We start from the raw sequence: 24,437 nt of genomic DNA, 5'->3' as shown, positions 1-24,437 counted from the left end.
CAGGGCACACAGGGTCCGTTTTGGCTTTATTTCTAATAACCCAAATATTGCAAATATACAGAAAAATACCAGTACAAAGTTATAACACATCCAGGTTTATTTACAGGACTCTGCACTGGCCTCGGTCCCCCCCCCACCAGCAAGGCTGGGGCAGGGGGCCGGGGTGGGGGGGGCGCAGGGCTATGGCTTTTAGTTAGGGGGGTTACGCTCCGTCCCCGTCCCCAGGCGAGTCCCAGGGGGACGCTGAAGCACATGCAAGGGGTGCTGGGGCCGTGGCCCCCCCATCCCACCGGCGCTTGGTGTGCTGTGCCGTGCCAGGGAGGGGGGGGGGCAGCAGGCTTTGCACAGTTGCTGGGGCGAGAGCAGAAGCCATGTGTCATGACAGCACAGCCGTATCGCGATAGCCATGGTGGATCGCAAGGGGCTGAGGAGCATGGGGGGGTGTCTGCACCCCCCCATCCCGCTGCACCCCCATCCCGCTGCACCCCATGACCTAGCTTGGGGAGGGGGGGCAGGCAAAGCCCCCCACACCCTGGCTGGGGCAGGTCAGATAAAACCCCCACACCTCAGCTGAGGTGTGGGGGGGTCTGTCGTGGGGTGCAACACCCCTCCCAAAAGAAGGGGATTTCCAGTGTAAGGAGACTGTAACAGTGCTGGGACCAAAACCTGGCAGAGGGCAATCGGGCGGGGGGCTGGCACAGCGCCGGGGGCAAGCAAAGAACCGACCCACCATGCGGGGCGGGGGGGGGGCTGCTTATAGCCCCTCCCGCCCTGCCTGCATCCTGCCTGCACCGCTGCCGGTGGGGGGACGGCTGGGCTGAGCCCCCACCAGCCCCTTGGTAAAGAGCTTCAAGCTTTAATTCATTATTGCTGCGTTTCCCTCGGCCAAGGCCAGCCCGGGGTGTGGCGGGGGGGGACCGGGGGGGGGCCAGCGCTGGGCCATTACCCCACAGCCATGGGGCCCCCCCAAGCTGGGGGGCCGGGGGGGCCCTGGCCGCAGCCCAGCTCATATTGCTTTGGAGAAGAAACAGGCAGCGGGGCCGGGAGCTGCAGGCAAGCCTAGCTGCTGCCCCCCGAGCCCCCCCCTCGACAGCGGTAACACCTCGGGGCTCGTCCCCAGCACCCCGGGAACGATGCTGCCGTCAGAGGGGGGGTCAGGGGGCTGCTCCCCACGGGGGAGGGCAGTTCCTACTCAGTCATCCTTAAAATAAAACAGCCCAGTAAAGGGAAAAATAAAAGACCATAAAAGCCCCCCACGCTGGAAGGAAATATTAAAGTGGAGTTAAGTTAAACCCCTGCGTGTGTGTGCCCCCCAGCAGCAAAGCCGCCCCCGGCCACAGCAGGCAGCGGGTGCAGGGGGGCCCTGCCTGCACGGGGGGGCCCTGCCTGCGCAGCGGTGTCCCCAGCATCGGCGCTGCTGTGCCGCTACTCCAGGAGGTCCTGGGGAGAGACGGGACCGTCACCCACCGCTGTCCCCGGCACGGCTCCCCGTCCTGCCTCCCAACAGACCCATTGGAAGGGGGGGGGGGGGGTCCCCATGGGGGGACGCCGGGACCCCCACGCTCACCTCATCGGAGTCATCGTGGTACCCGCCCTTGCTGGCTGGGGTGCCGGAGTCCAGCGCGTCCATCCCCTCCACGCCGTTGGCCTCTGCGTGCTGCCGGAGGACGGAGTAGCGATGGACCAGGAACCTGGCAGCAGCAGAGGAGGAGGGGGGGGACACAAGTGACCGTGCTGCCTGTACCTCCAGCAAGCCCCCCCCCCCCCCCCCCCCCCCAAGGACACGCTCATCCTGCAGAGAGTGGAGCTGGGTGAAAGCAGCACCGGGGCACGTGGGCGCTCCGCAGCCTCTCCAGCGCAAAGTCAGCCTGGGGAGGGTGGTTTGCCGAGAGATCTGGGGAGGGACGGTGTCATCCCTGCCCTACGGTGAGGGGGGGGGGGGGGGACATCCAGCCCTGGCTCAGCTCCTCACCTGCCCCCGCAGACGTATTTCTTGACGAGGAGGACTCCGGCCATGGCGGTGATGAGCAGCACGGCCACGACGGCCAGGATGATGGGGGTAGAGCTGGTGGATGCTGCCTGCAGGGAGAGGAGGAAGCGTCCAGAACTGGGGGCAACATCCCCCCCCAAACACAACCAGCACCCCAGTTTATCCTGGGGGATAAAAGCCACAAAGTCACTGCAGCACCCAGCCAGGATTCAGGCAGGCAAGAGGCCCTGGGCAGATTTAGGCAAGACAGTCCTGCCCATCACGAATTTATTGGCTCCACGGGTGCAGGCAGGAGATGGCCCGATGCCCAGCACCGTCACTGCGCCCGGCCAGTGTCACTGTCACCTACCAGCTGGCTGGGGTTGAGGAAGTTGCTGGTGCATTTCTTTTTCATGTCCGTCTCCTGCCGGCTTGGGCTCTCCCCCCCCAAACACTTGTCCCCAGGGATTTTCCGATACCTGGAGATGGGGACGGGACACCTGGTGACCCCACAGCTGCTTCCCAGGGACTGCCAGCCCCGAACCAAGGCGATGGGGCAGGATCTGTCCCCTCTGGGTGTGGGGTGAAGGATTCCCCAGGGATTTGGGGTTTCCACCCTGTTCCTCCCCAACCCTGGCTCCAGCATTGACACCAGCTGAGCTTTACCCGCTGGTCTTGAGCAGCTCCCGTCTGCCGTAGAGGCAGAATTCCAGGTCGTGTCCCTTCAGCTCCGGCTGCTCCACACAGATGGACTGGTTCTCCGGGCGGTAGTAGCCAAAATCACTGCAGGAAAAAGAGGAAAAGGAGATGAGACCCCACTCGGGGACCCAGCGGGAGCCAGGCTAAAGGAGGGTGACATCTGGCCCAAAATGGGGACAAGAAGGTGGGAGACTTGAAGATGGAGCCTACCAGAGGAAATCCTCCAGCGTGCAAGGACAGACAGTCGGCTGCTTGGTCACCATGTAGTCCCGGCCGTTCTGGCACACCGAGGACTTGCGGAGACGTCGGTATTGCTCCTTGTAGCCCAGTATGCAGCCGTCACTGGGGATGCTGGGATTGCTGGAGTGCGCCAGCCAGATGGTGTAGTCCTTGTCCTCGCCTGCAAGGGAGAGGGCTCAGCGGCACGGCCGAGGAGGGGTCCCCGGGGGACGGCACCGCCGCGGTGTTCGGCAGGACGCTGCTCTGGGGGGGGGGGAAGCAGCCCGGCACCAGCCACCGGCAGGGCGTGGAAATCACGACCGCTCTCCCCGTCACACCGTCCCCACGGTGGGGACCAAGGGCCACACTCCCCTGGGGAAGACTCTGCTAACATCACCCGCACCAAGGGCTGGGGGCAAAAGCATCCCCCAGCCCAGCCCTAGCTGTCCCCGGCCCTGGTTGTCCCCGGCCCCCGGCTGTCCCCAGCAGCTCTCACAGGTCCTGCTGAGCAGCTCGCTGAAGTCGATGGTGTAGGAGACCCACTTGCGGGAGAGGAAGCTCCCCCGAAATCCCCAGATGCTGACGTTCATGGAGCGAGCCCCCGGCTCGGACGCCAGGCCAGTGAAGAAGATGGGGTCCTTGGAGAAAGCGTACCGATACCAGCACTGCCCTTCGTCCGTCGAGAACCTGGCATGTGAGGGGTCAGTCAGCACCCAGGTGGTCCGGGAGGCACCTCCTGCAGCAGCCCCCCAGTCCCCCCCTTTGCTTGGGCGATCCCCAAAAAAACAGCGAGCTCCGCCTCTCCGCAGCAAGGGGAGCCCGTACGTACTCGATGATGTTGACAGGCTGGCTGGTGTGCTCAATGGCGACGATGAGACCGCCCGAGTCCAGGATGGCGTAATGGTGCGGCCCCTCCAGCATCCGCGCCCAGGTGTAGCCCCCGTCGTCCGAGATGTAGACGTCGGGGCTCATCACCGAGATGGCCCCCCCAACGCTCCCTGGGAGAGGGGGATAGCACGAGCTGGGGGGGGACACACACGAATACGGGCTCTCTGTCCCCGCCACCCACCCCGGTGAGGTTCGGTACCGTGGGCGATGACGATGCCAACAGCATTGGGCTCGGAGAGGGGAGCCATGGGGACGTTCAGCTTCTGGGAGATGCTGTAGGAGGCGTGGATGTGGAGGCTGCACTGCAAGCGCAAGAGGAGAGCCCGTCCAGGAGCCCGTGGGGACAGGGCACGGAGGGGGCGGATTCACCCATTAACTCCCGGTGGATGCTGGGGAGCGACCCGTAGAACCCCCCCCCAGCCTGCTCAGGGCTTGCCATGCAGCCCCATGGTGCGACCCACAGCCCACGCACGGCTGGCCCCATGCCCTCGGCATCGCTGGTGGGAGCTGCAGGATGGATTCGCTCGCTCCCAAGCATCCCCTTGGCAGAGCCAAGATGGAGGATACCCAGAGGAATGGCACCCCCCCCGGGGGGGGACAGACCCACCTCTTCCTTGCTCCTGGCCGTGGAGTCACAGGTGGTGTTTTTGGGCTTCCGCAGCGGCACCCACTCCCCACCGCGGTCAAAAGTGATCACGGACTGGATGGAGTTGTCTGGCGAGAGGAGGAGGAAGAGCTGACGGGGTCGGGAGGATGCCCAGCACGTCCTCACCCCCCCTGCACGGGGTCACGTTCCCCTCCAGCAACCCCAGGTCCCAGACCCCGTCCCTTGGGAGGCAGAACCCCAGTTTCAGGGCCGGGGGGGGGACAGGGACAGAGACGCGGCCGCCCACCTTCAGAGAGGACGCTGGTGATGTAGATGCCCCGCAGCGAGGTGACGTTGGTGAAGTCGGTCTCCCCGCCGGTGGTGGTGTAGAGGTGCCGTTCCAAGGACTTGGAGTAGACGATGCCGCGGTCGTCGGAGGTGTAGATGGTGCCAAAACCCGTGTCTGCAAGAGAGACATGGGGACAGCAGTGAGGGGGGGGGCCGGGGGGCTGCTCCCACGGGGCCATCACAGACTGGCATCGGCACCAGCGAACTCCCGGGGGGTCTCAGGATGAGAAACCCGAGTGCCGCAAAGCGGACCCAGCGTGGTCACGGTCCCTTCACGCTGCAAACCGGAGCGAGCAGCCTGCTAATTAGCGATGCCTTAACAAGAAAGTCCTTCCTCCAGGGCACAGCAGAGCTACTGCTGCATGGAGAGCCCCGTGCTCGGGTGAGGAGCTGGCTTGCTTGCTGCAGAGACGTTTCCAGTTGTTTCCCCAGCCCTGGGATGTGTCCCTGTCCCCGTCAGATGCAGCCCTGTCCCACTCACCGCCCGGCTCATCCACATGCATGAACACCAGGTCGTCGTTAGCGGCCAGGATGGAGTAAAATTGCTCATGCCCAACAGAGGGGAGCTGGGCCATGTTCCAGGTCTCGCCTTGGTCGAGGGAGACGTGAATGCGCCTTGTGGTACCCTGGGGAATCAAAGCATCGTCATCCCTCGTCCTCCTCGCAGGGAGAGGAAGGGGATGCTGGGGAAAGCTGCAGGCAGGGATGAGCCACCCCTGCCTGCTCTCCGTCAGCGCCAGGAAGGGGGACAAGGACCTTCTCTGTCATAACGGAGGCGAAAAGGAAGCGTCCTCCCAGCCCGAAGGAATAAATCTTGGTGCCGATGACCTTGAAGGCTTTGCCGAAGTCGGAGGTTTTCTTTAGCTCCAGTAACCCCAGATCAGCTTCTTAAGAAGAAGGGACAGTGGATTAACAAGCCCGGAGCCTCCTCCAGCTTCGTCAGCTGCCGCTGGAGCTGTGTCCCCCCCCCAGTGTCCCAATATGTCCCCCTCCAGTGTCCCAGCTCTGGGTATTCCCAGCTTTTCTGCTGGGACCACCACACTCTCTGTGGGGCGCTCTGCCGGGGAGGGGAGGCTTTGCCCCTGCAGAGCTCCCCCACCCTGGCAGAGCCCCCCCAAGTGATGGGGACCCCCGAGACGTGACTCAAGATCAAGAAGTACTTACTGCAGGAGTTGTTCAGGTAGGTGGTGAAGAAGATGGTGTCATTCGCACCCCTGGGGAAGAGAAGGACAGAGTGGGGCGGGGGGGGGACACCCAAAAGCAGGTGGGACACGGTGGCCCAGGATGCCAGCACCTGCAGATTCATCCCATCGCTCCGAGGGGTTTGGGTGGGTGGGTAGGCGTCCCCCTGCCTGCTCAGGCTATGATTGGCCCCCCCAAAATCATCCTCCCCACCCTGCAAAAGTGGGCAGCCACTCACCACTTGGCCAGGCAGACGGCTTTGTGGATCTCCTCCCATGTCTCCCCAAAATCCCTGGAGACCCAGAGGCCGTTCTGCAAGAGCCGAGAGGTTGGTTATGGCCGACCACCGCCCCCCAACAACTCTGGGGCTGCAAACCCCCATCCCCAACCCCGTGTCCACCCCCGCCACCCTCTATCCTGGGGCCACACGCTTCCTCCAGGCACGGGGATGGAGCCCAGGGCACGTGGCCACGATCCGGCCAATCCTTGGGGAAACACCACCAGGAGTTTTAGCCATCCCCAGCCAGGGTCTCATCCTGGCTCCCCGGCCCTCACCTCGGTGCTGAGGGCCAGCAGGCAGTTGGAGTTTTGGGGGTGGTAGGTGATCTGCACCAGGGGGTGGAAAGGCAAATCCGTCTGGACAAAATTCTTGGCGAAATCAGATGAGCGGAAGATCCTGCCGCCGCGGCTGCCACCGGACACGTCGCCCGTCAGGATAACCTGGGTGCGGGGAAGGAGGAGGCTCAGCCATGCCGGGAGCTCCAAAAGAAGAAAACACCGCGACCCGGCGAGCCCAAAGCGGGGGACTGCTGGGCACAGAGAGGTGGTCCTGGCTTGCCGGCATCCCGGCACGCTACCCGCTCCTACCTTTCCTGAGTTCTCCGGGCCAATAGCCATGCCGAACTCAGTCCGGATGAAGGTGTTGTTGATGAGGCTGGTGATGTCCTTGAAGGTCTTCCCATAGTCCTCGCTGGAAGGGAGGAATCGGCAGGGCGGTGAGCCGGCGCGGGGACTCGGGGGCCGCTCCCGGCCCACCCCCAGCCCACCGTGCGTGCCGGTCCCCGGTGTGCCACCCGTGGGGTCCCGAGGGTGGGGGGGGCCTCACCTGCGGTAGAGCTTGGACTGCCCGAAGCTCATGATCACCAGCGGCACCTGGAACGTCGTCAGGACGAGAATGACCTGGGCAGGGAGAGGCGGACAGGCAGGGTCACACCCGGAGCTCCAAGGCCCCCCCCCTGCCCCAAGACATGGGCTCCCCCCCAGGGAGAAGGGCTGTCCCCTCCCCAGAGACCCCCCTATCCCTACTTCAGGTCCCACCAGCCCCACAGCCCCTCGGACACAGGAGGGGGCCACTGTTGTCCCCCCTGCAAAGGGAACCACAGCCACTTTGGGGGGGGAACCCCCCCCCCAGCACCCCCACAGTGCTTACCCCCGTGCTGTCGCCCACCCAGGAGAGTGACACGGAGCCACTGAGGTCATCGAAGACACACTGCGAGGGAATAGATGGCAAAAGCACACTTACACCCGGGGTGGGGGGGACGAGCACCAGACCCCCCCCTCTTCAGCAAGGCAGGGCTGCAGCACACCCCATGGCCACCCCCTCCCAGGGGACACCAGGGTCCCAGCGCCTTCCCCGGCCGCCCACCCAGGCAGGTGACACGCACATGGGTGCGGGAGGGTCCCCTCTGCACCACTCAGCCCCCACTGAGCCCCCCTCCACTGCCGTGCTGGAACCCCCCCCCCAGACGCCAGAAAAGGCTCCCATAGCCCACGTTCACCCTTCCCGGAGCAGGCAGGGTGCCAGGCAGCTGCCTGCAAGCCAGAGACCCCTTCGGTGGCACTGGGGGACCCTGGTTTGGACTGGAGCGGCCGGACAGGAGCGGGCAGCGGGGTGGGGGCAGTCGGGGACACTCGTGGGGGGCCTGGGGACGGCGCTGGTGGCAGGGGGGGAAGGGAAAAAGGGGAAAGAAATGTAAATCGGTGTGGGACCAGTCAAGGGACTGGTCAAACTGGGCCGGCAAAGCCACCGCCGCCCAGCAGCAACCGGCAACCAGCCGGGCCGGCGGAGCGGGCGCAGCCGGCGGCCGAGAGCCAGCGGATTCCGGCACAGATCCGCCCCCCCCCCCCCGGAACGGTGCCAGCTCCGGGGTTAATGTTCAACCCGCAGCCGTCCCGGTGGGGGGGATGAGGTCAGGATCCCCCTGTGCTGTCTGTCTGTCTGTCCGCCCTGTCCATCTGTCCGTGGGGGCTCAGGGCAGCAGGGGTGCGTGGGGTGGGGGGTGTCTGCTCCCTGCTGGGGGGTTAAGGGCGGCAAGGGGTACTCTGCCACCCACCCGCCGTCAGGCCGGTGTCTGTCTGTCTGTCCCTGCTCATGGAGCCCGTCCCACTGCAGCAGGTGCCTCTCTGCTGGCACATGCAGGGCAGTGTCTGTCTGTCTGTCCATCTGCCTCTTAGGGGAATGTCTGTCAGTCTGCCCTGTCCTGCCCCAGCTGGCACAGGGAGAGTAGGGTCTGTCTCAGTCCCAGGGGATTTAGAGGCGGGGAATGTCTGTCTGTCCATCTGTTCCAGGAGATGTAGGGGGGGGATGTCTGTCTGTCTGTCTGTGTATCCCAATGGATGTAGGGGAAAATGTCTGTCTGTCTATCCTAGCCAATGTAGGGGGGGATGTTTGTCTGTCCATCTGTTTGTCCATCCCAGGGAATGTAGGGGGAAATGTCTGTCTGTCCCAGGGGATGTATGGGAGGCTGTCTGTCTGTCCATCTGTCCATCCCAGGGTATGCAGGTGGGATGTCTGTCTGTCTGCCTGTCCATCCCAGGGCACTTAGGGGGGATGTCTGTCTGTCTGTCCAGCCATCCCAGGGCATGTAGGGGGGATGTCTGTCTGTCTGTCTGTCTGCCTGTCCATCCCAGGGCACTTAGGGGGGATGTCTGTCTGTCTGTCCAGCCATCCCAGGGCATGTAGGGGGGATGTCTGTCTGTCTGTCCGGCCATCCCAGGGCATGTAGGGGGGATGTCTGTCCGTCTGTCCATCCCGCCCCCCAAGAAATGACCTGCCCGCACCAGGCACTCTCAGGGCACAGGGCTCGGAGGTGTGTGTGTGTGTCTGTCTGTCTGTCTGTCCGTCCGTCCGTCCGTCCAGCCCACAGGGCGCCGGCTGGGGCGGGGCGGGGGGTTCTGTCCGCCTGTCCCGGCCGGGAGCGGTGAGGAGGGGGGCGGAGGGTCCCCGGTCCCCCCGGTAGCTCCTGGGGGTTCCTCGCTCCCTCGCCCCGCTGGCTCTCGGGGCTGTCGCCCTGTCCGTCCGTCCGTCCGTCCGTCCGTCTCCCCGGGCCCGCGGCCCCGCCCACCGGCTCACCTGATGCGTGTTGTTGCCGAGGGCGGCCGGGACGCCGCGCAGGCCGCCGCAGGCCTCGCCGCCCGCCGCCGCCGCCGTCAACCCGCCGCCGCCGCCGCCGCCCCGGGGGGCCCGGGCCCGGTCCCGGTGCCGCAGCCCCAGCGCCGCCCCCGCCGCCCCCAGCGCCAGCGCCACCGCCAGCGCCAGCCGCGCCGCCCCGCGCGGCCCCATGGCGACTCCGGCCGCCGCCGCCGCCGCCCCGCGCCCGGGCCCGCCGCCCGCCCGCCCGCCACGCCCCCGGGCAGCGCCCCCCGTTGTGGTTGGCTGCGGGAGACGTCGCTCTCGGCGGAGGCACGCCTCCCCGCCCGCCCGCCCCGCCCCGCGCCTTCTGGTTAGCCCGTTCCTTTGTCAATCGCCGCCCTCCTCCTCCCGTGACTGGCCGGCGGCGCTTGCACGATGGGTTTGCGAGCCCGCCCTCTCTCTTTTGACCCCGGGCTCTAATCTACCTAGCGACAACCCTCCGATTGGCGGCGCGGCGAGGGGAAGCGCCGCAACTATTTTCTGATTGGCCGAAGCGACAGGTAGCCGGGGGCGCGCCAGGCCCACCCCCGGCCCATTCACAAGGTGCAGCCGCCCACGTGTGCGGGGACCCCCGGCGAGGCACGAAGCCCCCGAGAAAGGGGGGCCGGGAAGCGCAAGGCCTGTGGGGGGGGGGGGGGGCTGAGGCTGATTATGGGGCTCAGCACCCGGTTTTGGGGGTGCCCAGGGGACAGCAGCATGTCCCCCCCCAGGGCTGGCTCCCCCGGTTTCCCTCGGGCAGAGCCGAGCGCTTCCGTGCCCGGTGCCAGTTACACCTTTGCACAATTGCCACATTGCACAAGCAGGGTGGAGCACAGCCCCGCCCTCCCCAGGGAGCGTTGGTGCAATACATGAAGCAAGAAATACCCCTGGCAGCACCCCCAGTGCCATGAAAGGGGTGGGTGGGTGTCCCTCGGCTCAGGACAGGAGGATGGCAGGGATGGGGACCGGGAGCTCTCTGGCCTGGCACATGGTGCCTCCAGCTTCGCTGGGGGAGGTTTAAACCTCCCACCACGCCCAAGCGAAGCTTGTACTCGCCCTTCAGACCCTCATCCCTTCTCCTTCACAAAAAGGGAATTTTCATTTTAGTTTACTGTTGTGCCACCCTTCCGCCTCTTTCCCCCTTCCTCTGCCCCCCTGAAAAAAGACAATCTGGAAGTTTGATGTGTGAAAGGCACAAGGAAACACAGCTCTGCGACAGGCTGCCCCAGGGGCATCGCTCAGCTAACCCCAGAAAGCGAGCGAAGGGGCAAATATCAAACACCCAGGTGGGAGGTGAGTGCACAGGGCTCTATTACCCTCACCCCCCTCTTGCATTTAGCCTGTTGTCTGTCTGGAAAGAGCTCAGGCTTTTCACTTGCCACAGACGGATCAGATAAGGAACACAAAGCCTCGATTTTCACTTACAGAGGAGCCGCTCTCATGTGACGCTGCCACCAGCAAACCATGTGATGAGGGCAGGGCATAAAGGACCATTTTCTGCTGAGTGCCATGTCAGGAAGAATTAGCTTTTTGTGTTTCTTGGGACACAAACAAACCTAAAAAGTGCACTACCTCCTGGAACAGCAGGGCTCCCCATGGGGCAGGGTGGTTTACAACAGCTGGGAGATCTCTCAGTCTCCTTCCCAAAGGAGAAGGGAACACAACCGAGTTTTGAGATGATACAAAGCTTTGAAGCACCTTAAGGATAAAGGGTGTACGTGCAAGATATAAACACAACAGCTGATAGCAGCCCCAGTTTCACTGACAGGGTGGTTTTATGAGGGTGACACTTGGGGCGGTGCCCTGGATATCATCCTGGCTTGCTGGATATTCAGGATGGGTGAGCTCCCACGCCAGAGCCACCCTCATCACTGCTTCAAATTCATTGCAGGGATGAGCAGTGACACAGAGACCAAGTATGGCACTCCAAAGCTGCGCAGGCAGAGCCAAAGTCAGGCTTGTTTCCCCACATTTAGGCTACAAGGAAGGTCTCCCCAGAGGGTAAGGTCCATCAACTAATTATTTGTTGTTTTCTCTTCCACCTGCAGGTACAGGTGTTGTATTCAACCCATCCCATGACCTCAGGCATCGCCTGATGATCCAATTTGCTTCCTTTAGACTGTTATGGAAAGAGGGGAAACTCACAACAGGAACTCCCGAGAGGAGGGCACTCAGTTATTCTGAAAATTGAGGTTATCCAAGGACTGATTTTCCAGCCATAAGGACCTGGCTTCGCTTCCTGCACCTGTCTGGCAACAGCAAGAGAGGGGAAAAAAAATTAATAGGACTGGCATTTTCCCTTCTGCAAAAGGTAGAGGCTGGCACGTGCGAGATCAGCCGCTGTTTGCTGCGACTGTTTGGCTTTGCCAAGCGATGAAACACCTGCCAGAGACCAGCAGACGATCCCCAGTGCTGAACCAAGAGGAAAGTTACTCATTTCAGTCAAATGTAATGCTGGAAATGTCCCTGCTTACCAGGGCAATCCCACTCCCAGCAGCAGCGCAGGCCACATCCCGTCTCTTCCACAACGGACAACATCGTTTTGTTCAGGGTGAAATCGTAATTTCTCAAAATAGGACAGAGCAGCCTCCGCTGCCTGCCAACGTTCACAGGGCAGCACAGAGCAAGCTACCAGGAGCCAGGGCAGAGCTCGCTTTCCAGCCCCTGAAGCTGCACTGACCACGCATGCATGATTTTGTAGGAAAATACTTTGCTAATCTCAGCTTATTCCCTTATCAGACTGATCTGCAATTCTCAGATGCTATTTTGAGGAGAAGGATAGAGGCATCTGCTGGAGAACAAAAAACAAAAGCAACAAGCCCTGTGAAGTGGATGAGCAGAAGTTTGCTGGTCAAAGTGAGATTACTCTCAAAATGAAGTGGTACCTGCACAGTTTAACAGGTAAGGGGCTGTCCCATTGACCCCAGACCTATTCCCACTCGGCTGGCTCTGCACTATTGCAGTTGTTATGGGTATTTCCAAGCTCCACTGGAAGGAAACACAAATCCCAAGCCTGGTTATGAATTTCTTCCCTGGGAAGGAGTCAGAGCTCCACATAAGCCCTTATGGACAAAAACCACTGGAGAAGGACAGGGGGAATGCACCAAACAGATCTAAAAATCTAATGTTTTTCAAAACTCATGTGTAATTATACATAGATCTCCTGATGCGATATCACCACGCTCTCCACGAGAGGGAGACTTGCTACTGCCACAGCCAGCAAGGACCGCAGCGCCATACGGCGCATCCAGTGCCGCAAACCTGGCAGGCGCTGCTTCACCCTGCACCGATTTATTTTGGCAGCAGATGTTGCCCTCATCCGCCCCTGATTTTAGCTCTAAATGGTCCCCCCGCCTCAGACCTCTGCGGTGAGGAACCCAGGATAGAGTAACAAAATGATTTATTCTCATTTCCTCTTATTGTAGAGAGCAGTTATGTACAGAAACTGTAAAAAAACCTCAAGAGCCTTCTAAGAAGAGCAATTACAGATGCTGCTGGAAAATAAAATCACAGGTACTAGAAGGAACCGAGAGTCAGTTCGCTTTGATCGGAGGGGAATGAGCCTTTGAGGGAGTCTCTCTGTTTTTCAAATATCCTTGATGACCTCTTCAAGCTCCTCTTTTGTGTACATGTGGAACTTCATCCCGGGCTCCACTGTGGCAAGCTGAAAGAGAAGGAGCAAGGGGTTAAGCGTGCCTGCATATGTGAAGTGACAGCATGGGGCAGGGAACAGAGAGCAGCCGCAGCAGACAGAGCAGCTGTTCCTTCTCGGCTGCCTGATCTGCCAGCCCAGCAAGATCATTCCACCCCGTAACATGCTCTTTGATTCCCTAAAATAGCTGCCTGCCACAGAAATAGCTTTTAATTGACTCAGTCTCCTCATAGTAGCAGCAGCAGGGAGCGTCTATTGGGAACAGGCAGGCGCTGCTTCTGCTTGCTGGGGAAAAAGACCCCGTTAATACAAGTCCTTCATCAAACACCCCTCAGAAAGGGGTGGTTCTTGCTGCAGCTCAGTGTGGCCCTCAGCAGGAGTGCCTCTTCTCCTCCAGTAACCAACCAAGCGTACAAATGCTGGCCCATTACATGCCTTATGAGACCCAAGATAGCAAAACACTCAAAAGGGGACTGAGGGGTTAGCTCTGGGAAACTGAGGCAGAAGCAAACCTGCATTTTGGTCACCAAACACCAACAATAAGCAAGCCACACTGCACCTTGCAGCTGCCTGGTGCCCTGTACAAGCAGGCCAAAGAGATCTCTTCCAAGACAAAGCCCAAGGGACAAAGCTGGGGGACAACATACTCCACCCTGCCCCTTTGCCAGGAGCAGAAGGAGGCAGCATCCAGGGCAGACAGCTGAGACATTTCACAGAGCGAACACCAGAACAAGAGATACTTGAAGAATGACAAGACTGGAAGAGGAATGTAAGCGGGACTTTCATTTGCACCTAGCTCATGGTATGAGAGCCCAAGATATAGACAGCTGCCGTGAGCAGGCAAGCCAGAAAACCACAGGAGCTAGCTGGGATGCTCCAGATCTCACTCACAGGCACCCCCCGGCATCAGGAGTGCCTCTTTACTCTTAAGGGATCAAAGTGTTTGGTTGCAGTAAGCTGAAGGAAAGCTGCAGAGGGTCCCAGCGAATCCCAGAGCTCTTCCTAGGCTTCTCTGCTTGCAAGGTCACCCATAAAACAGCACGAGATGGTAGGACACGCTTTTGGGGCAGAGGGAGGGTAGCCATAAGGCTTTTTTAAGGAGAAATGTCCTGAACACTCAGCCTGAGAGCACCTGACAGCCCAGGTTTCAGCTGGCACTCTCAGACCAGTCAGACACACTTGCAGATGACACTTTAGGCACCTCAAATCACCTGTATGGGCACTGGCCTGACGCTAGACCCAAACAGACACGACAACTCACATCTATACCGCCTGAAACCCAAAACAAGGATTCAGAGACACCAACTGTTCTGCTTTTCCATGTCTGCTCAAACCTGTGCCTCATCCTCTCCCTACACACAAAAGCTTAACTCAACTATTCCCTTACAGGCTTCACAGGGAAGTAATTAATTTTAAAGCATAATTGTTTAAGGCTCCTGACCTTCACTGCCAACGGATTTAACTCTTCCATGACCACACTTTGTCCCTTCTGTTTGTTGCTAGATGGAAAATCCCACACAAGAGAGGGAAGTGGCTAGAGTAAATAAACCGGAGCACCACATACTTCTACAAGGCTAGAAAGCAAAGCAGCCACTTCAGGTAGAAGATTTTCAGCCAGAAGGGTGACTTGAGTCAATAGAGACCTTTTAATCCTCAGCACATTCTTCTCATACTTAACCCTGATATGATTCCTCAACACGTTCAGAGCTTTGCCAAGCACAGTTAAGCCCTGTTAAACGGGGACATGACATAAGGATACTGTACACGCTCCTCTGCCTCAATTTCTTCACACTGTACTGCAGATCTTCCAGAAGAGACCCGAAGCTGATCAAGAGAGAACTTATCAGTGAGGGTTGGGAGGGCATCTGGGGAAGCAGATTTTAGCCAGCTGGCATCATTTCTGGACAGAGCATCTAAGTTCTCGGCATGCTGTTGGCCCTTTCCCCCAAAGGAAGCTGGTTAATCATGTCAGGAAGGGTCCCCAGCAGCAGTATGTAATAAAAAAATAAAAGGGGGGGGGGGGGGGCGCACACTTTTAGGCTGTTTGGGAAACAGATTCCCAGCACTTGGAGGAAAGGAATGGGAGAACGGCAGGAGAAGAGCAGCTTAGGAGTTGGAATGACATGATTTGAAAAGGTCTAGTGTCTCATAACCCGCCAGAAATAGAAGCAAACTCTATACGCCAGCCTTGCTCATCATTTATCCATTATCACTAACAAACTGGAAGGGTTTTTACCTTTGCTACCTAAAAAGGAGCATTACAAGTCTAACGAGCAGGGTTTAAGGGGACAGGTACCACTACGTTTGTGGAGATCTCTGAGAGCACTGCATGCTCGGATCAAGCTGAGCTCTGCGAGCATGACTGCTTGTGGGCAAAAGCCGGAGGTTAGAGGAGCACATTCGTTCCTGGAGGCTTCACCAGGCTTTACCTCTTTGGTCCTCCTGTCCAACAGATTTTTGGCACCAACCCAAGACTGAATATAGCAAGTCCAGAAGCTGTATAATTTTCATTCCTTCTAATATTACAAGTACCAGGGAAAAAAAGAATGGCTAAACCTAGGGGAAGAAAAAGTGATCTGGCTGGCACAACAGGTTGCTGCTGGCTGACTCGGCCTGTGTAAGGTCAGCAGGGGCTCCAGCCCACATCCAGGGAGCCCCACGGGAATCACTTCTGCCAGCACTCATGGATTAGCCAGGCAAACGGGCCAGGCTGCACACCTCTAGAAGTCAAAAGAAAGCTCCAACCTTTCCAATGCACCACACAGGACATGCTACAACGGGCAGCTTGAAAGAGCAAGAACATCTGCAGCCAGCCAGCCATTGGCTTGGGAAGTCCTGAACTGCTCCACCAACTCATTCCTTGCTCTAGAAGCAGAAGCAACCCTTCTCTCCAGAAAGCAAGCAGGCAGCTTTCTCACCTGGATGTTTAAAATGCAAGACACTACTGAGACATGCACTGCACAGCCAGCAGAATTTGCACCGAGGAAGCAAAGACTACAGGCTGTGAAGACTTCTGTTCCACACCAAGTGCCACAAGCCACAATCACACACTGCTAACAGAGTCGCAGTTACCTCAATGTTGGTTGCATTCAGTTTCTCCTCCATAACTTGTTTTAGGATGACGAGGGAAGATTTGATTGCCTCTTTCAGTGTCATTGACTGTAAAACAAATCAGTCATTAATTGCATTGTTGACCGTCAAGCACATACTTGTATGTTACCCCTTTGACTGCGGAAGCATGCTGCTCTCCCTCCCGCTCTTCTCAAATCCTTTAAGCTGTCACTGGCAGCAAATTTAAAAGCTTATCAAGTTATCTACAGCATCAACAAGAGATCAAAGCGCACTGTTCAGGCAGGACAGTGACAATTGCAAGGATGGCGACTTTCTGCTTCTGTATAACTTTTTTACAAAGCTTAAGAACTGTTAATCTGGGCACATAAACTGTCAGGATCGGGACACGAGAGTCCATTTCTCTTCACCAGTTAATGTCTGTCAAGCAGTTCCCCCCAACAAGCTCCAGTGGGAGCTCCAAAAAGCCGGACTCCCTCTTGGCAGAAGCCTTCATGCTTTAAATATGTAAATCCCTGCACAAGGGGGAACTAGAACTAGAGGGCCATGCAACATTCAAAGAGTGACGATAGCTGTGTTTGCAGTAACTTTGCACTTGGAAGATGGTTAACAAGCCATGGAGCCCAGAATCTGGACAATTCTGCTAGTGAACAGATTAGGTTATTGAGTCTTAGGCTGGAAGTCTTTACAGCATTCAACACCATCAATTGTGCTTTTCATTACAGTGTTTGGTTTCTTACCACACAAAACAGGCAGCTCCCTCCTCATGGAGGGAAGAAAGTTTTTATATAATATCAAATAGCACCAGTACTTGCAGCACAAAAGCCATTAACTTCACTAGCTTAACAGATCTGGTGAAAAAAAAGTGGCTTCCTTTAATTCCTTATGCTCAGGCTGCACCCATACGGAGCCCTGATGCCGACCAGCAGCATTCATATAGCAGTTCTTTTATTTATAGAGTACTTCCTGACATGGTCTTAATTATCACCCGCTAGAGGCAGAGACGGCATCTCAGACACCAGTCTCATGTTCCAGCTGCAACCCAGAGGAAAGCTGCTGGTAGTAGTACTCGTTGTCGTAGAGATCCTCATCCAGCAGCTCAGCACTGACATCTAATCACGGGATCAACTGCCAAGGACCAAGTCCCACCCTGACAAGCTCACACAGCTCCTCTACAGCAGAAGAAGAGTCTTATGAATCACTCATCGGGAAGGAAACTAGTGGATCCTTGTAGGTTGTGAGGTACCTCTGTAACTTGCAAGATGTCAAACCCAATCCAGCCTTTTACCTTATGGTAAACCTCTTGCAGAGAGCTCTGCGCACCTTCCGAGGCAGAGCCGATTGCCCTGGCATCGCACTGAACAAATGTCCCCGACGGGTCCATGTGAAACCTGCAGGAATACGGGTGAGAGTGAACGGCCGTGGCACCCCAAGGGCTTTCCCACCAGACCCACAGCGCTCCCCAGAGGTCTCTGCATGGCTCAGAGCTGGGGAAGAACAAGGGCTCCTCAGGAGCAACAGCTTGTCTGCCGATTCGGGGCAGAGCTTGCGGCAGCCCCTCACTGCATCCAGCCTCCTCAGGGGACTGCTGCGATTACTACAGCAGCAGGTCTCTCCTCCTGGCATGCAGAGGAGACAACCAAGGTTTGAGGAGCACCAGAGTCACCTGCAGAGTCACCTGCAGACCCACAGTGGGCTGATAAGGTAGAAGGAGAGCTATACACTCCTGACACTGCCCTCCATACTCAGAGGGGTATAATTTTCCTTTTTATCCACCTCCCCCCCCTTTTTTTTTTTTTTAATAAAAGCAGCAAGTTTTCACTACTGCTCCTGGGAGGGAGACCATGGGGAGACCTTATTGGGCTGGCTCTGCTGAGCCATTCCCACCTCCAGCAGAGGCTGAGTGTTTGGAGCACACGAGTTCAGGTTACAAGCACTCCACCACCTCCCCAAGGAATGTTACAGCAGGCTCCACATATTATGTTACCAGTGGCTCTGCTAGTCCTTTAGGGAAAGGTAAGAATAAACTTGGGACGAGGAGAGCTTTAACACCTCCCTCCTGCCCAGGAAACCACATCAAAAAAGCAAGGATTCAGTGAAGACATGGCATTCTCTTCAACCCCAAACAAGCAGCCAGTGCTCAGGCTGCTGCAACCCGTGCTTTGAAAGGAAGGGTTTAAAAGCATTAACAAACACATCAGGTACATAATAGGATAAACCCCAAGTGTTTGGCTTAAGTAAAATCCCAGAATCAAGTCATTAAAGTGCCCTGGGAAGTTCCAGTAGAGGTTTTGTCTCTTCCCAGAGTTGGCCTGGATTAAGACAGACGAACTTACAGCTGGGGTCCCTTCTCATCAACTCCTCCAAAAAGCAGCGCAACACCAAATGGACGAGACTGCAACAGAAAAGAGCCGACAGGTTAGGCAAGGCCAAGGACAAAGTCAGAGGGGAGTCAACAGCACCGCCCCAGCTCCGCACCATCGCTCCTGGGTCTGCGTCCTCCTCCCCAAACTGCAGCGCCAGGTTGGACACGGCCTGTGTCACGCTCTCCACTGTCATGGTTTCGTTGTAGGTGAACCAGTGATTCTGCAGAAAAAAAAAATTCAATTTATCACCTTGTTCCCAAAAATACGACAATCCCAGATCGTTCATGTGGCAGGCTGGAGTGATGCCCTGCATAGCCACAAAGTCTACTTCCCTCCAGCCCCTCCGGGCAGGCTGCCGGTACCGGGGCACAGCCTGTTCAGCTGCAAGAGGGAAGCACCAGGAAGAAAGCGGGAAGTGCAGAACAAGCTGGGAAGCTTGTGCAGGGATCCCTCAGAAACCTTGGGATAGCTAGGCCTTGGATTGTTTCTCTTACATGTTCTCACTCCTCTCTCTGGCTGCAGTTTCTGTGCTGCAGCAACTTTTTTTTTCCCTTCTTAAATACGTTAGAGGCGCTACCACCGTTGCTGATGGGCTCAGCCTTGGCCAGCAGCGGGTCCAACTTGGAGCCGGCTGGCATTGGCTCTGTCAGACATGGGGGAAGCTTCTAGCGGCTTCTCACAGAAGCCACCCCGCTACCAAAACCCTGCCACACAAACCCAATATAGATCCCAACAGGCAAAATGCAAGGCTGAAGCACTTTATCCCAGTATCTGTTTCTGGAGTGGTGAGGTTATCCAGCTCTCCAGAGGTTGGAAGAGTGCTGATGTGCAGGAAAACCTCACCGGAAAAGTCTTTACTACAGCACAGAGATTTGCACCTGGGACCTCCAAGTACCTGAGGCACTGAGTAAATTTAAAGGGTCAAAAATATAACCAATATAACCAGTCTTTTGTCAAAACAGTCAGACACACAGCCCCACACATTCACTAGAGCGCATCTGCCAGCACTGAGACCACTGGAGAACCTGCCATAAGATTCCCAGCAAATGTGCAATACCAAAGAGGAAAAAACCACACATGAGACTCCACCTGTTTGTTCTGCAAAAGCCCAATGCAGGAAGCTACGCTCCCCGCAAGCCTCCCACTCCACACCAGCTCCTTTGCTGTAACAATCTTCCCATGCCAGAGACTTCTGAGACACCCCTGAGACTAGTGCTATTGTTTTAAGAAGATAAATGTCAAGTCTTACCTGAGTCTCCACTCTTGCTTTATCAATTAAAGTCTTTGCATCAGCTATTAAGCCACTCATGGCACACCCTGGAATCAGAGAGGGAAACCATGGGTCATTTCACCAATTATTTGTAATGCACTCTCCCCCCAGACTTAAGCCCATGGTGACATACAAAAGGCTGCAGGCTGGAGCGGGTCCCTGCGTGGGAGCACACAGCAGTGCTGCACCGCAGCGTGCTGCAAAGGAAGGACGGGATTGGAACGGATTTGCTCAAGAGGAAAGAGGGACACTCAGCTGAAGGGCAGGTACATAACCAAGTTCTCCCAGTCACACCTCCCACCCACCCCAAACCTGAACAGGTTAAAGGAGCCATATTTGAGGCCTTACAAGAGAAGCTAACCGACAGAAACACAACCTGCTTGGAAGGGGAACTCATTCATCCCCGCCACTGCAGGGAGGGCTGGCTGACCCATAGCTGGGGGGGATGCAGCAGGAGCTTCCAGCACAGATCCTGCTCCAGGAAGAGAGGGGCTGTATCACAAGCACACAGGAGGAGGAAATTAGACTCTTGAAGAGCAACTTCCATCACCCATGTCATCAACAACACGGGTATTTTGGAGGTCTCCTGCTTTTCAATGCGACATATTTGGTAATGAGCCCGTCGTGGGCCCCCTCACGATGCAGGAGGCTGCTGCGAGCAGGGGTACAGGCTAACATTAGTGCTCTGGGAGAAACTGGCCTCAAGTCAAGCCTTTTGCAGTAATTCCCTGCCCTCCCAGATCTAAATTTGGGATGAGATTTCATGAGGGAGGTCATTGAGACGGGGGGGGTGCTTCAGCTGCCTCTTCCTGCTCCTGTAACTATGTCCTGCTGGCCTGGAGCCTGGAAAACCAGTGACCAGGACCTGGTGTTCACTGAGAGGGATGAGCGGTCCCACTCAGCTCAGCAGAGCTGCCTGAAGGGAAGGCTAGCCCTGAAACACCACTTCTGACACTCCCAGGGGACAGAGTCTTATTTTTAATATCTCTCTCTCTCTATATATATAATCTCCAAAACTTGAGGGATGCTCCTAGAGCTCTACCAGAGGGGCACCCAAAGCTCACTTCTTTCTCCTTACCTATGTGGGAATCGATTTCTACAATCTTCTCGATGCTGCTGGGTTCCATGAGCGGGGATGTGATCCTCTTCTCCACGGCCAGGCAGACGCCCTCTGAGGTCTGGATCCCGATGGCCGTGGAACCAAGCTGAAAACACCGCACAGTTACCACCACCGCAGCCAGCACAGGCTCTAGCCATGACAGCTCGCATAAATATAAATGGTGCAATGCTAATTTTGACGTGTATTATTTGTAGGCATTTTGTTCTGGAGATAATTGCATCACCAACACAGCAATGCACTTGCAAGACTCCATGGCTTTGCGCACCAAATTTTAAATGTTACTACTTGAACGAGGAAACTGGAAAGGTTAAAGGCATGCTACTTCCCAGCTGACTAGTTCATCAGAACCCAGCAGGGCTGCTGCAAGCCATTAATCTCTTCCCCGAGCAACATCAATTTTTACAGCTTAAAGCCTTACGAATTTAAAAAGCCTTGCGAATCTTCCTTTGCAAGACAGAAATTAAATTTTAAAGTGCGAGAGGATTTCACATAATGGCCTTAATTCTGACTGCATCTGTACTTCTGGCTTGGGCATTTCTTTCCATTAGCTCTTTTTCTCCCAAGTGTCCTCGTATCCACAAAATTTACAATGAGAACGAGAGCATTTTGCGCACGTACCATTTTCCAGGCGGCAGTTAATCACCCGCAGCCAAGACCGCAGCAAGTTTTACCCTAGTCTTGCAGGACACCACAGTGTCACCAAGGCCATGAGCACAGCTTGGGGGGGGGTGTCAGATCTCAAGGGCTCCCACCAGCCCCTACCTTGCTCCCAGCACTTGCAGCTTTTCCACACTGGGGAATTTACCGGAATAACTGTACCAGCTGCTGTGTTGATGCTGACACCGAATATCCAAGTCAGGCTACAAGGTATAATTTTAGCAGCAAGCTTCCCCAGGTAGCTACACCTATAACCACGGGCCTGACAGAGGGGACTCTCCCTGTTGCAGGCACTCATGGTTTTAGACTTTGCCCAATGCTCCTGTCCTTTAAGCATGCAGCCTGCCACAGCTGCGCACAAACCCCAAGGGAAGAAGGGACACCTGATGTCATTTTAGATGTATTTTTGTTAATGAAGCTACAGCACACAAAAAACTCCTCCTACACCCCTAACGCACTGGCACCACACATAACATGTTGCAACAGCCACCCGAGCTGCAGCAATTTTGTTGGTAAGCTTATGGGCTGATCTGGAAAAAAAGGAGAAGCCAGAGGCTTCTGTATGATTGCTACTCTAGTAGATGTATTTATAATTATAAAGTCAGCATGGCAATTGACATCCTTCTGAGACTTTTTACTTCCCAATGCCTTAATAAACATTATTACTTTTTGCCTCCTCATTTAAGTTGTGCTTCAATGAGCTAAAGCAGTATGGGGAAGATAAAGCCAGCACCCTCCTTTTCCCCAGTCCAAACACAGGGCTGCTCAGAGCTTCTTCACTTCGTCACTTGACCAGTTTCCCCCAAGTTTAAATTTACTCCCAATCAATGCCCACATTCTCAGAAACAAGAACATCTATCAATTAAGAACACCTGATGCCCCAGAAAGGCCATTCAGCTCTACAGAGGTAGGTTAGTTTGCTCCTAACAACCTTTACCTTCAGGTTTTAAAATTCACCTTAGCAAACAGTGACCCACTCCAATATGCAACAGCAGCCAGCTAAGAAAATGAAAGTTCACCTAGCAAAAGAAAAGTTGCCACTTTAGGGTTTAAGGGACTCCATCTTTATAAAGCCCATGGACCTGAAGGGAACACTGCATTAGCTCAGGCAAACAGAAAGCGGAGCGCTCCTCTGCTCTTAGACCAGCGTTTATGGACATGAAGTGCACGACACGCTGGCAGCATGAACGTCTGCAGGCAGAGTCACGGTGTACAGGCATTCAGGACCTCTTGCTTCAGCAGTAGCTTTTAGTAAGTTTGATGTGGGGATTAGCATCTTCAGACTGTGTTTGGTTTGGGGGTAAATTGGTCAGTATGAGAAACGGAGGGGAACATTCCCCTGCATTTGGGGAAATCGATGGCTTTTGATTCTTCGTGACCCATAAAAGAGCAGAGTGGCAGGAGGTTTGGCTGGACGGAAGGAATCAAACACTGCCACGCAGCTCTCCTACCACAAACTGTAGGTGAAAGGCTGGCAAAGAGTTGCCAGAGCAGTCGCATGCAGGAGCGGCGCCTACAGGGAAAGGCACCAGCTCCCACTCAGTGTTGCATACTGCCCTGGGAGCTGGCCAAACCCTGCCTCGCTGCAGAGTGAGGCCAGAGCCCAAATGAGTAGAACCCGCCTGTTTTATTTCTGACCAAACCCAGGCTTTCAGTTCGAAAGAGCCCTTAACATCACAGTTTGGCAACCAGATAGAGCTGACGATACCTTTATGGCCTCGATGGCATACTCCACTTGGAACAGCCTTCCCTCTGGAGAAAAAGTGTTCACACCCCTGCAAGAACAACATCAGAAATGGTGTAAAGGGCAGGAAACTGAAGGCCGACAAGGAACACAGTTCCTTATTCAAGAGCGATGGTGGGAAGAGTGATGCCAGGGGCAGCTGGAACAACGTCATGGCTTCGCTGGAGCTCATCACCCTTGCCACAGATGCTCGCAAGGTCTGGATTCAGGATGCTTATGGAGAAAGAGAACAAAAGGAACACCAGCAGGTCTAGTTACAGGTGAGGAGGAGGTTTGTTTTCATGGCACACTTTACACTGTGGATGCCGGAAGCATGCTGCCTTTCGACTCCAAACAGCACACCTTCTCTCAGAACCAGGAGACAGCAGGATTTTGTTTTACCAGTGTGGATATCCCTGGATATCCCATCACATCGTGTTCCCACCCTCCCCACACACCAGCCCAGCCTGACTTCCACTGCTCCTCCCATCCCACCGCACAAAGCGGGAAATGACTCTGCCCTTCCAAGAGAAGCCCTGTGCCCGGGGCCTCCATCCACATGCAAAACCCTCCATTTCTTAAAAGCCATCTGGTTTCAGGAAGCGTTTAGCAAGATAAACTACAGCCTTATGAGACACCACCCCCACCCCCCCTCCCCGCAGACAGCCTCCCCCCACACCGGGGGCCTTCCAACACTGGAAGCCCCCGGTCACAGGGGACGTACCCTCCCTTCCACTGCATTTAACAGAACCGGGTTCTCGAAAGCCCAAAGAAAATAAAAAGAGGGGGAAGAGTCCGAGGCAGGGAGGGGACGGCCACGAACCGGACGGCTGTACTAGTGCCCGGCAGGGCGGGAACCCCCACGGGCCCTGGCGGACCAGGCAGGGGGACGAGCAGAAGTCCTTGAGCAGAGCCCAGAGGGGCTGCGGCCTCCCCACCAGCTCCTCAGAGCGGCCCTACGGCAGCTGCAGGCGAGAGGCACCGGCCAGGGCCTACCGGGAAGGGGAAGGTGGTGACCGGCCGCAGGCCCGTGACTCAGCCGCAGGCCGCGGGCGGCGGGCAAGGCGCGGGAGAGGGCTGGCGGGGGGCGGGCGTGTACTTACCGATCGTACTCGGAGCGTGTGAGGAACATGGCGGCGGTGGCGGGGAAGGGGGGGGAACAGGCGGCGGAGGCGGGAACGCCGCTCTACCCTCACCGGGCTCTTCTCCGCCGCTTCCTGCCAACGGGCCGGCAACGCGCAGGCGCCTCCCCACCCCCTTCGCTCTACTTCCCCCCGCGCCGCTTTTCCATTGGACCG

At 56.8% G+C, this 24,437-nt stretch overlaps 2 protein-coding genes across 3 annotated transcripts; both read right to left on the bottom strand.

The window, feature by feature from the left end:
• Positions 1-14: 14 nt before the first annotated feature.
• On the bottom strand, positions 15-9,447 carry SORT1 (sortilin 1). Of its 2 annotated transcripts, none has more exons than XM_030000422.2 (20): positions 9,244-9,447; positions 7,321-7,380; positions 6,997-7,070; positions 6,759-6,861; positions 6,447-6,611; positions 6,130-6,203; positions 5,874-5,923; positions 5,466-5,593; positions 5,191-5,335; positions 4,669-4,824; positions 4,383-4,489; positions 3,975-4,077; positions 3,717-3,885; positions 3,384-3,574; positions 2,879-3,068; positions 2,636-2,752; positions 2,340-2,448; positions 1,973-2,079; positions 1,568-1,691; positions 15-1,440 (listed from the first exon to the last, which is right to left on the bottom strand). In XM_030000422.2, exons 3-20 carry the CDS (start codon positions 7,026-7,028, stop codon positions 1,426-1,428), a joined length of 2,085 nt encoding a protein of 694 aa, XP_029856282.1. In that variant the 5' UTR covers positions 7,029-7,070; positions 7,321-7,380; positions 9,244-9,447; the 3' UTR covers positions 15-1,425. The 2 variants fall into 2 exon arrangements, with proteins under 2 accessions (XP_029856282.1, XP_029856281.1); XM_030000421.2 differs by having other exon boundaries at positions 5,466-5,596; positions 9,244-9,446.
• Positions 9,448-12,665: 3,218 nt separating this feature from the next.
• Positions 12,666-24,404, bottom strand: PSMA5 (proteasome 20S subunit alpha 5). Its single transcript, XM_030000812.1, has 9 exons — positions 24,243-24,404; positions 23,125-23,191; positions 20,718-20,844; positions 19,619-19,686; positions 18,482-18,589; positions 18,340-18,398; positions 17,292-17,394; positions 16,007-16,093; positions 12,666-12,946 (listed from the first exon to the last, which is right to left on the bottom strand). Exons 1-9 carry the CDS (start codon positions 24,269-24,271, stop codon positions 12,869-12,871), a joined length of 726 nt encoding a protein of 241 aa, XP_029856672.1. The 5' UTR covers positions 24,272-24,404; the 3' UTR covers positions 12,666-12,868.
• Between the last annotated feature and the right edge of the window lie 33 nt (positions 24,405-24,437).

Source organism: Aquila chrysaetos, chromosome 24 (assembly GCF_900496995.4).
Source record: "Aquila chrysaetos chrysaetos chromosome 24, bAquChr1.4, whole genome shotgun sequence".
NCBI lineage: Eukaryota > Metazoa > Chordata > Aves > Accipitriformes > Accipitridae > Aquila > Aquila chrysaetos.
Note: the sequence above shows the minus strand (reverse complement) of the source record. Positions and strands in the feature narration are given on the sequence as shown.

Bases quoted from the DNA above. Each gene is read 5' to 3' on its own strand.
- SORT1 (XM_030000421.2), bottom strand. From the start codon at position 7,028: ATGAGCTTCGGGCAGTCCAAGCTCTACCGCAG. The intron at 2,753-2,878 runs GTAGGCTCCATC...TTTTTCCTGCAG, and splicing joins ACGCTGGAGGATTTCCTCTG to TGATTTTGGCTACTACCGCC. The intron at 2,080-2,339 runs GTAGGTGACAGT...CTCTCCCTGCAG, and splicing joins TCCTCAACCCCAGCCAGCTG to GCAGCATCCACCAGCTCTAC.
- PSMA5 (XM_030000812.1), bottom strand. From the start codon at position 24,271: ATGTTCCTCACACGCTCCGAGTACGATCG. The intron at 23,192-24,242 runs GTAAGTACACGC...TTGTTCTTGCAG, and splicing joins ACACGCTCCGAGTACGATCG to GGGTGTGAACACTTTTTCTC. The intron at 17,395-18,339 runs GTAAGTTCGTCT...GTATTCCTGCAG, and splicing joins GATGAGAAGGGACCCCAGCT to GTTTCACATGGACCCGTCGG.